At 37.8% G+C, this 12394-nt stretch overlaps 1 protein-coding gene across 2 annotated transcripts in view; it reads right to left on the bottom strand.

Moving 5' to 3' along the window:
* The window catches only part of FSTL5 (follistatin like 5), a 318694-nt gene that overhangs the window by 34241 nt on the left and 272059 nt on the right, over positions 1-12394 (bottom strand). Inside the window, exons 11-12 of one of the 2 annotated variants that reach the window (XM_033159896.1) lie at positions 7685-7711; positions 3777-3895 (exon numbers count right to left, since the gene is read on the bottom strand). In XM_033159896.1, coding sequence (XP_033015787.1) covers positions 3777-3895; positions 7685-7711 — 146 coding nt within the window. The remainder of the gene's footprint in view (positions 1-3776; positions 3896-7684; positions 7712-12394) is intronic. The other variant, XM_033159897.1, reaches the window with a different exon arrangement.

Raw genomic sequence — 12394 nt, 5'->3', positions numbered from 1 at the left:
ATTGGCCAAGGATATCTAGTAAGCTCTGAAGATGAGAAAGGACTGTTACTTAATTTTCTGAGCTAACAGTTTAACAACTTAACCAAATGCAAGTTTGCTTATATTTCTTTTCTTTTATAAGTTCATGTTTGTATCTCAGTTCAGCAGAGCATCCCTGTGCAAATGAACAGCTATGCTTAATTTCAAATATGCTTAAATCCAATGTATAGTGTTTGATTCCTACATCAGACAATCAACAAACATTTGTAACATTCACAAGTAAAGCTAAACCATGATTTAGTGCTAAGGAAGATGTCTTAGCCAGCCTTGGGCTTGCATGCTGTCTCCTCTACTATATATAGCAGTGATGATATTGGAAGCTTAATTTCTACTTTCAAACAACATTGTTCTTTGTTACTCTTGAACTTGGTTTAGGATCATGGCAAGTTAGCAAACCGTTGGTGAAATAACCAAAGTTTGTAAGCTATGGGGAATTACAATTAGTTTACAAGTGGAAGCTGCTAGATCTAAAGGTGAACTTCTGCAAGTGAAAGATACCTTCAACTCACAAGAAGGCTGCTTTACACATCATGCTACAGCGTTGCATGAAAAATAATAATGAAACAAAGGCTAAAGATGTTGTTCTCCTTGTGCAAGAGATTCCACGAAAGCTTGTGGAAATTCTAGCTGATCAAGATTTATGAGAACTTTTGTAGAACCTGCCCATTGGAGCATTTGCGGAGTATGGCTAGCAGTTTCTTTACTTGTGCTCACTTGTTTGTTTGTTTGAATCTAGCCTGAAGTTCTTAATAGACAAGATACTTCAGAGCAGTGGTTCCCAAAGTGGGCAGTACTGCTCCCTAGGGTGGCAGTAAGATTACCTATGGGGTGCTAAGAGGAGCTGCATGGGGGCACTGGAGCTGTAAATGACCATCAGACTTCTAAAAATGGTCTCACTGGATAAAGTTCATCATATTTTTTTAATTCCTTAAATTAAATGGTATTAATTGGATTTTGAATAAATGTGCAATTAATTGCCACTGTTTTGAATTTTGCTGCGGTATTATCTTTCTTAGTGGGTCATGTAAATCACTATTCTGAATAATGCTTTTTTACCAGTTAGGGTAGAGAGCCCTGGGGATGAGTTTATGGAACCAAGGGGGCGGTGGCTCAAAAAAATTGGGAACCGCTGCTTTGGGGTAACCAATGCCATAAACACATTGACAAATTAAATTTGTAAGAATGAGGACTCTAAAAATCCTGAAAGCCTCTCAGTACTTGCCTCTGAGGAAACTGTCACGTCAAAATGCTATGCATTTAATGTGGTATGTAGTAATAGATACTTAGCTCAAAAGCAGCTTGAAATCCACACGCAGGAGCCAGTCTATGCAGCAGAAATATATGTATTAAAATAATGCATAATTCAATGAGCTGGAAACATACTTTCCTCCTCCATGGAGGGAATTCCATTGAGGATTTTTTTTAACAACATAGCATAGTTGCCTGAAGGCATGTTGTATTCAAAGCAATGAGTAGAAAAATATTTTCCCCTTGCTATGTAATTCAAGCTATGGAGCAGCAGCAGATTTATAGGCACTATGCAGGAAGGAGTAAAAATAATAATAAAATCCTAACCAGTAAAGTTGCATGCCCCCCAAGGAAAAAAAATGTATTTGCATGGCTGTTTTCCAACTGCAAAGGCAGAGTAGTCTAAACATACTACTTTGGTGTATGTCTGTTCAAATTTCAGTCTAAATGTGCAAAGGGGCTAACATGAATGTATCATATGAGTTGGAAAGACACTGTATTAAATTTGAGGCATGAATTGGATATAAGTACCTTTGAAATGTCTATCAACTACTGTGAATTTTACACTCAATTTTCTTAGGGCTATCCCAAAATCTGCTCTGATCTCAAAACAAACAAACAAACAAACAAACTGCTTAAAATTCACTCAGTGTTACTTCATCAAGCATTAGATGTTCTTCTGATACAGGATTTTAAAAACTTTATTGTGACAAGTTGTTCATCCTCACAAATGAAAGCAACATGTACAAAAGACTACAAAATTCATGACACAATGTGACTATGGTGAAAATACCAAGGTCCTTTCATTGAAGTGAGAGTCTGATGATCCTGAAGGATAGCACAGATCAAGCTGGCTAAAACTCAGGCAGAGGATTATCTAAAGGAAAATGGAATAACAACACAATTCTGCCTATGTAATTTGCACACACCTACACACTTGCTTGCTTCATGAACTGTATCTTTCCCTCTCCTAAATTTTATCTCTGGTATTGGAGAGAGGGTTTAAAGATGGAGACAAAAAATAAACCTAATATGTTTTACATTATAATTACTTCTTTTCACTGTTCAACACTCAACTTATCATTAATTCTGAAATGCTACACAGAATACTTTTACATTTCACTGTTCCTTTGGTAAAATTTCCAGATACTTCTTAAATTATCAGCTTTTAAATTAGCCATCCATACGAGAGAGAGAAAAGGTCTTTGACTTATTTTTAGTGATGTTGAACTAATTTTAGTTAAGCAGCACAAATCAAAGCTTGATTAGCTACTGAAAGTATAATTACATGCAGTAAAAATTTATCTTGTTGTTGAGCACTGCATATATCTGTATATATTTTTTAACTTTGGCAGTAATCATTACAGAAGAAAATCTAGCCCAAGGGTTTTGTTTTGTGTGGATTTTAGAAGAGTAGAAACATAGGAATATGTGAGTAGGGATGTAGGTAGCCCACAGTTATATTTGCATAAATGCCAGAGGGATAGCTGTATTGGCCTGCTGTAGTAAAAACCACAAAGTATCCAATGGCACCTTAAAGACTAACCAAGTTATCCACTTACTTGATCAGATGCTTTCCTTATCTACACCTTTATCTGTCTTTGTGTTCGTCTATCACAGGGGTCAGCAACCTAAGGCCCATGGGCCAGAAGTGACCTGCGGAGGTCGTTTGGCCAGCCCATGAGCCGCCCCCAAACTGAGTTGCCTGCTCACACGCTGAGCTAAACTGGTGCAGCGCGATGTGGGGACTCGATTCTGCGGTGTCGGAAATCTCATCTGCATAGATGCAGATGCCAAAAATTTCATCTGTGCATGTGCAGATGCTGAAAATCACGGCCGCGCGCGCTCACACACACATGCGCGATCCGGCCCACACCGGGATCTCCGCAGGACCGATCTGGCCCACGCAAGATAAACCTTGCCGACCCCTGGTCTATCTGATCTTCGATACACAGGCACATGTAAATGGGTACATAGAAGTAAAGTTTATAAAAAGTAGGGTCACATGGCAATGAAGCAACCTGTGGCTTTCTTACTCAGATTCCAAGGTAAGATCAGATTGACCTATTAATCACTGCTTGACGCATTTGCAAAGTATGGCAACAATTTACAGTAGTAAGCCTTTGCATGAGTTCTTTCTAGAGTTTGGTTGTTACAGCCTGGATTTTCCTTATTTGCCATGGCAGTCATACTACTGCACAGCTAATGTAACAATCTAGCACCACGCCGAGGCAAGACTTCCACAAGCGCTTGAGCACGAGAGTCTATGGCACAGCATGGACACATTTTCTCCTTCTGTCCATAGTTCTTTGGAGCCAATCAAGTCAGGGTCTTCTATTGTTGTGGAGGCCCAACGACAGAAAGGAGCAGGGAACATTTGTCAACCATTGCTTCATTAGCAGATAGAACATTTCAAAGAGCATATTCAGCTTTTTGCAATAACAAGCATGGTGGAAGGAAAGAGTAACTAGATGTTTCAGAATACTTGCCTGGAATCCAAGGAGCTTTTCACTAGGCTTAATATGTCTCTGGAATTCACACTCCACTGGCTGTATCACTTTGATTCCATCTTCATAAAATACATAGAACATATTCCCAATTCCCAGACCTTAGGAACAAAAACATGTTTAAAAGTACAAAATTAAACCACTCAGGGGGAAAAAAGTTCATGCACCAAAGCTTTGACTAATTTTTTTTGGCCAGATAATATTTTGTTAATGTGTGTAAAATTAATTAAGCTAATCCTGTGGGATTATTAAAAACAACAACATTGTAGACTTAAAATGAAATTTTAATGTGATACAAGATTTCACATTATAACCCCCCTGAGAAACAAAATGGCTTCATGAATATTAGTCTGGAAATATATGGCATACTTTGAAAATACCTGCAACAAAAGAGAACGTAAGGAATTTATTATTCATTTAGGATCAACGAGAAATAATAAATTATTTACATTTTCTCATTGTGCCATTTGTGAGGGCTGGAAGAGGTAAAATAGAGGTTCATGGCAACACAGAAATTATGGAAGGTTTGGGTTTCTAAGTGATTTTTTTTAAAAAAGTGTATTATCATATGAAAACATATTTTACGGTTTGTACCCCATCCAGCTTTGCTGTAACAAAAAGTACTTTTGTCCCTACAATTTGGGGCACCAGAGCTTGGCCAACCTCAGAACTTTAAAAAGTTGAGGTGTTGAAGAATCTGCTGGAACAGACTGGGATATGGTGCAGGTGGCCAGGTGCTCAGTGAAAAGTGAGCATCCTGGCTGGCCTGTGTCAGTGGAAGTGTTTGCATACAACCCTATACTTTGAAGCACTGTAAAAGTATCATTGTATTGCACAAATATTCTCACAAATTGGCTACAGAACTGGAAGCCAAAAAATTAGTTCCTGCATGGTCAGCCTCCTCTTTGCACACGTTATTTTGACTTTGTGCTTCAGTTTTTCATACTTCTTACACATTACTAGGGATTGAATCTCCTTTGACATGGTGTCAGAATTACAGGCTATGTGGTAGCAAAATGGTGACAGGGAGAAGGGGTGGGTTGGGCTGTAAGCTTCCTAAGGTCTTGCAGGGATGGCTCCTTGTTTCACACAGATAAGTGTTCAATTTCTCACAGTGACCTGAATGAAGAATCTGTTCATTGACCTGGCAGACTACGAAACCCAAATCTAAAGGAAATTTAGCAGGATGCAACTATCTCAGTGCATTCAGAAATTCATTTTTTTTTAATGAAGATGGAATGAAGGATGGCAAGGGCCGTCAGCAAAACCCATCCCTTTTCAATTTGCCTGCATGTCCATTCAGAAACTCAGCTGACATAGACCCAGCAGACAGCTACGTCTTTTTGGAGGAACAAACCAATACATAACTGTGGTCATCTGGAATAGCTAGAATTCTCTCTGAGTGTTTAGAATCTTTCTAGTTCAAAAACCAAACCATTCAAGGTTGCCTACAAAGGCAAATGTAAAGCCAACTATCAAAAATAAACATGGCAGATAAAAGTTATAAAAGAAAAGAAGAAAAACCAGCAAGGGGGAGGGGGAATAAATTAAAAGGCCAGCCTCAAAACAAAAATGTATCCAGCAAGTGACAAGTCTTTTCAGGGTGTACACCTTGACACATTCCAATGGCTTCTCTGAAATTCAACGTTTTATTACGGCCATTCAAAGGAACCACTGTGTTTCAATGGTCATCCTATGTCATGGGTTTTGATATACCCCAATATTGCACTGAAAGTAGACATCTATTTTTGACAAGAATACATCTATAGTTGTGAGACAACCCCAAAACAAGTAGTTCCTGTGTCTTTAATAACAGCTTGATTTGAAGAAATCAGCAAGTGAATTTTTTCTCAGCTTGGAGCACTGTCACCTAATGTCTGTTCAAGGCATAGGGACAGGTGCCAGTTGTATACAGTTGGCAGTTCTATATGTATGTGTGCTTTGCTAGCAAAGACAGTGAATAAAACATGACATTTGGAAATTTCAAATCTCTCTGAAGAACAGTAAAGAGCAAGCAGACATTGCCTAATATAAACCATTCTATTTCTGTTACACAGGTTCCAGCCAGCATATGCATTCTAACTGCTGGCTTTCTCACTCAAATTCTGATTTTTGACATGTTTTCCAAAAACCTACCTACTATTTTGCTATACAGTTGTACCTCCACTTACATATCCCTCCAGTTACGTAAACTTCAGGATATGTAAGCAGCAAACCCGGAAGTATGTTTCCAGGTTTTTGCTGCGCGTGCATGTGCAGAAGCAGTCTCTCTGGTTGCGAAAACCTTGGGACCTCCAGAACGGATCCCATCCGCAACCAGAGGTACCACTGTGCTCATTTACACTTACTGTGTCTGTTGATTCTGAAAATCGCATAGGTTGCATACAATATTAGTAATATTTGGAGAAGACCTATCAAAATTAAGTTATGTTCATTAATTTCAATGGGCCTACTCCAATATTTTTCCATGATATGTCTTGAACCCCTATAGAAAACAGTATGCCAATAACCATCTCAGTTTCAGATGTAAGCAATGTAAATATTTCTTTTTAAAAGCTAGATAATTAAAATGTAAACAGTTATTTTTGTTTGAGGTAATAACTGAGGAATTTGAATATATGTACATTGTACGTTCAAGATTTATAAGACTGGAAATTTAAATTATAATTCAGGATCAATTTTTGCTTTTCTCTTTAATATATTGACTATTTTATCCATTGTTTTCTCTTATATTTTGAATGTTCCCTATGCGTGGTGAGACCCGAGGACAAAACTAGACATATTGAATGAGTTATTGCACTTAAATACACACACACAACCAGCCACCCTAAGGAGGGGAGTGAGCATGTTCAGCACCATGGCTGGAGGTATGGATAGGAAAATTTGTCAGTTTTGGTTTTTCTCATACCCTTATTTTTTCAAGTTCAATTTTCCACATTTCCACATCAATATGCAAGTTCGCCAACATTTTAATTTTAGTGTGAAAATTTCCTAATACACACATTTGTGTATACAATTTTGCCTAACATACACACTGTTGCAAGAAAACGTCCCCTAAACTAAAAAGTATGGGCCAAGGTTCCAAATTTTAAGGACAACTCTCTGAAATTCAACTAGTAAATAAATGCTATGTTGCTTCTGAACTGACCTAAAGGACATTTGCTTATCACAAAAAAGAAAGAAATTAAAAGCAAAAAGAGAAGAAAAGAACAGCTAAAGGATATTTGCCTATCACTTGAGTCATAGCCTTTTGAGCTCATTTCGGAGGAAGGGCAGGGTAAAATAATAATAATAATAAAATTAAAACTTCTGGCCGTAATCTTTTATTCTGTATCACAAGCAGTAGGTTTTGGTAAACTCCAACCTTCGCTCTCCCACCCCACACAAACTTCCCAAGTTTTAAAGCTTTTTAGTTTTGTCTCACCAAGTAATCAGATAACAGCACTTCTCTGTTACTCGGGGAGTTTCTCTAGATAGCACTCTTGGCAAAATAAGAATGATTCACATTCCTGGGTCAACATTCTGACTGAAGATAAGCTGATTGGCCAAATGATTTATGACAGCAACAGGACAAGTTAAGGGCACAGTTCCCACAGGGAGTTTTAACAGTAACTCAGATATGCCCGTAAGCCTTTTTGAAACATGGGTTATTGTTAGGTACAAATAGAGAAGGAAAAGATAAACATTTACAGATACTGCAACCAAGGATTCATCCCCACCCCAAATAATAATTAGGTTTTTTTTCTATCCTTGACAATGACACACTGTATAACAGAATTAGAAGCAAAGATAATTAAAATGTAATTGCTATAGCTATTGTCTAACTATAAATTTAATATGTACACCAGACAAGAAAATTACTACAGGATGGGAAAAAATTATATTAGTACCTTCCTCTCTCCACAGTATGTTTGCAACTGCAGCATGTAAGAGGAAAAGAACAGAAGACACAGATGAGTATGAAAATAACATGCAATGGAACATCAGTTTCTAAAATTAGGAACGTGGTACAAGATTGATTTGCACACATCAACTATCTAACAAAACTTCTGGTTGTTCGACTCCTAGATATATACTTACTTCATATTTATTAATGGAATTTAGCACGTTTCAATGAAGATGAATAAGCTAATGTGAACCACAAAGCTTTTTTTAAAAAGATTTTTAAGTGGAAATATAGACGATAAGGATACTTCAGCTAGTCTTATTGTGTTTAGAATGAATAATTCTAATGGGGAGCACTTCATCACATCTCAAAGAGGTGAAACATTTAAAAATATTCTATGAATGGTGCATTCGAATGACACTTTAGAACTGCTCTGCATGATCTTGACTCCTTTGAAGCTTATGGGATGCTTCTTAGTACCTCCAAAAGGCAAAACTGAAGGCAATAATTTTCTTTAGCAAAAAACAAAAACAAAAAAACTTTCTAGTATATTTACAAGAGATTATTATTATTGAGATTTGAGCTCCAGTTCATGGAGTTTGGGTTTAAACATTTACAATTGAAAAATGAAACAGAACCCCAAATGCTTATTATCCAACCTATGACATCATTATTATTTTTTCTGTTTTAGAAGCATAGCTAGGCAGATTCAGGCACGATCATAAAATAAATTGACAAAATCAGACACAACCCAATCAAAGTAGAAGTTAAAAGTTCCCAAGATATTTCAGAAACAGATCACTCACAGGAAACTGATACATCAGAGAATTCAATAGTCTACAAGAACCTTTGAACACCAATATTTTTTTTCTTAGAATTTTTTTTAAAAGGCAGAAAGTTAATTAGTTTCCCTCCTTCAGTTATTTTTGTCTCTGCTATGCAGGAATCTTATTCGCTCCACTGAAAATCCAAACATTTTCCTGAGCTAATCATGTTACATTGGGTTGATAGGCTTAAGGCAAAATCCTTATATTATGTATCAGTAATAGAATGACCAAACTAATAGCCACTCATTCATGTTTAGTATTAAAGATAATGATGGAAGGCAAATTCTTGGCATTAAGAAGTCATATCTGTATTTGTGCTCTGGGTCTCTCCATCATAGTTCCCCTCACCACCTCACCACACATTTGGTCCTGACAAAGGTAGATCTTGTATTATTCAGTGTATAAAAAATATGGACTTTAAACATTTGCTTTCAGTAGCCAATGAGACCTGCCCCTATTTGGCATTTTCCCTACTTCTGTTAACTTTCAGGCCAAATATTGGCAGAACTTAAGGACATTTTCTCTTGCAAGTTTCAAGGGATACCTTTAGCTCTTTAGGATGGAGCTTCAGTGGGGTAACACTACTCTGATGAGTATCTGTGAAGTATCTGTGAAGAAATTTCTTCCAATTCTATTGAATTCTTTATTGTGGTCCAGAGACCCACCAATAGATTCCAATACGATAAAAATACGTTAAAAGCAAACATACTAGTTGGGCAGTAAATAAAACTATACTCGTTTCAGACCTTTATCTAATACAAAGTGCTCTCTCATCCTGACCACCTCAGAAAAAATTGTGAACACAGTGGTACCTCGGGTTACAGACACTTCAGGTTACAGACTCTGCTAACCCAGAAATAGTACCTCGGGTTAAGAACTTTGCTTCAGGATGAGAACAGAAATCGGGCAGCAGCAGCGCAGCGGCAGGCACCATTAGCTAAAGTGGTGCTTCAGGTTAAGAACGTTTTCAGGTTAAGAACGGACCTCTGGAACAAATTAAGTACATAACCAGAGGTACCACTGTAAATTGAAACAGCAAGCCATATATTATTAGTTTGTAACTTCCATTAAGGTTGCTGGAGATTGATTAATCCAATAAAAACTTTTTATTCTGGAAGATCATCTGAATATTTCAATTTTTCATTTGAAAAATTACCAAAACAGTAGTTAAATTACTTTGAGAGAAATGAACCAATGAATATACAAGTAAAAAGTCTCATCAAAAGAAATGTAATACTACTTTCCTACCTATTAACAGACATATTTGATAATTTTGCAACATTCTTGTGCATTAACTGGCAAGTTTTATTGACTGAATCAATATTTGGTTGAGTATATTTGCAGTTCAAGGACAGTTATGCAGAAAATATATCACCATTTTTAATACAACAAAAATTTGTTACATAAGAACCAACAGGCTATTTTCTCTGGTTTTGAAAAAAGGGGGGAATCTGCACTTGGATTTTGGTATATCATGCCAAGTTAAAAGCACAGGAACTACAATACAAAACAACAACAAGAACTGTGGCAACTTTGTTCTGAATCTCTTTTTATCTCTGCTATCATTAAGATTCATGGTTGAGAAGACACAAATTTAATTAGGATTGGGTCCTCTGAGCCTTGGTTCAAGGCCTCAATCGTTGATAAAGTCATACTTGTAAGGTAATGGCATTGTGTGATTTGGTACACAGTATGAGATTGAGAAAGGAAGGAGAGATAACAGGCAGAAAATCCAAATCCCAGGTGGAAGAGGTGAGAGAGAAAAAAAACTGAGGGCAGCCTAGATACACAATATGACTGCTGAGGTATCAAGGAAAGTGCTGTGAAGAGTTGTGCAACTGAAGTCCCCATGACAGGTTATTGGAGATCGGGTAGGGTGTGGAATCCCATTTAAGCTTTTGTCTCCTGACAAAACAGATCCATTTCCGCCCCCTCCCCCCCAAGCAGTTCCTGGATATACTGAAGTTTCAAATTCTTTAGGAGCTGCCCTACAGAAAACATAATATGCAATCAGTAAATGTGACTGATCCTGTCTAAGGTCCCAGTCAGGTATAAATGAATCCAGGACCAATATTGTATCAGCCACAGTTTATGATTGCATTTTCTGCTTCCTATATACCATCTTGGTGGAGTTATAAGAAAGTGGTAGAACTGTATTTATTATTTAGTAAGGGTTGTATTCAACTAATGTTTACTCAGAGGAGACCTATCACAATTAATGGACAGGACTAACTTAAGTTGATTCATTTCAATGGGTTTATTCTCGCTAAACATTAGTTGAATAAAACCTTAAATTCTGGGGGGGGGGGAGGCCATGGGTAGGATCCACAATTGTGCAGTGTGGAAGTCCACATTCGTCTTCTTTTGTAGCATTTCACGTCCATATTCGACTATACACATCTTTAAGTTCTTTCCATTGCTTTCTGTTATTTGCTTCCTGAATCCACAGAAGCCCTGCTGCTAATTCTAGATTGCCCACACATTGCTTAGGTACCATAGAATCATAGAGTTGGAAGAGACCACAAGGGCCATCCAGTCCAACCCCCTGCCAAGCAGGAAACATCATCAAAGCATTCCTGACAGATGGCTGTCAAGCCTCTGCTTAAAGACCTCCAAAGAAGGAGACTCCACCACACTCCTTGGTAGCAAATTCCACTGCCGAACAGCTCTCACTGTCAGGAAGTTCTTCCTAATGTTTAGGTGGAATCTTCTTTCTTGTAGTTTGAATCCATTGCTCCGTGTCCACTTCTCTGGAGCAGCAGAAAACAACCTTTCACCCTCCTCTATATGACATCCTTTTATACCATCCCCTCAGTCTTTAAAAATTGTAGGGTCTCCACACTAACATTGGTTTATTCCATTGGCCTGAAGAGTCTCTTGCCACAGGTCCTGCGGATGTCCATTTTAACTTTGTGTCCCTTTCCATGACTCCTTAACTGTCAATCTTTGTCATCTTAAATCATTAATTCTTTATATCTTTCAATGATATGTTCCATGGAGAGCCTAATGCCTTCAAAAATCTGTTCTGGGTACTTGGGGGACCAGCATGGGAGGTGCCAATGGGGGGCTACAAAGGGAAAGGGGAATCAGCAAAACTAACCTCCCTTCTTTCAACCGCAGGCGTGCCCATTTTGGGCACCTCTGCTTGATCCAGCTCACTGTTCAGAATAGAAGGGGCCCTTCCATTCACAGAGCAGCAGGTCTGGCTCCAACCACAACATAACTAAAACGATGTGTTTTATCTATAGAAACCACACAGTTCTACAGACCGCATAAATTCCCCACATATAGGCAAGCTAGTTATGTGCAGCTAAAATTTCCTGAAAATTCTGTAGACAGGGTTTTTATCTCAAGATAATAACCTTAGAATAATAACCCCAGAGATAACTGCTGAATCTTGTTTTATAAATAAACCCTTGGTAATCTACAGATGCTTTATGGGCTTTGGAAACAAAGATGACCCCAACAGTTGTTGTTGTTTTATAAAAAAAATCTGTTTGAGATTGAGTCCCTGGAAAGCCTTTGTTCAGCTCTGCATACCTAGGCATATCATAAAATGCCAGCACAACTTATTCCCAGAGAAATGAGGTAAAGAGGCATTGCTGTGTATGAGATGCAACAGAGACCTGTGAAAGACCCTGTGGAAGAAATTTAGACAATAAATCAGAGTCAAAAAAGCTTTTAGCCTCATGCTGTTCTATAGGCCTGGCAGGAGAAGATGGCCATGAACCTCGGAAGTCAGTAGCATTCAGAGCACATAACCTCTTCTTAGGTGATAAGACTTTGACATGCAAAAAATGCCCTGGTGTTAGAAATTGATCTATTTAATGGTAGCGAAAAGGCATATTATTTTTTAAACATAGCCTCTAGACACAAAATGCAGGAAG

This window comes from Lacerta agilis, chromosome 9, assembly GCF_009819535.1.
Source record: "Lacerta agilis isolate rLacAgi1 chromosome 9, rLacAgi1.pri, whole genome shotgun sequence".
Classification (NCBI taxonomy): Eukaryota; Metazoa; Chordata; class Lepidosauria; order Squamata; family Lacertidae; genus Lacerta; species Lacerta agilis.
This window is presented reverse-complemented; position numbering and strand designations above follow the sequence as displayed.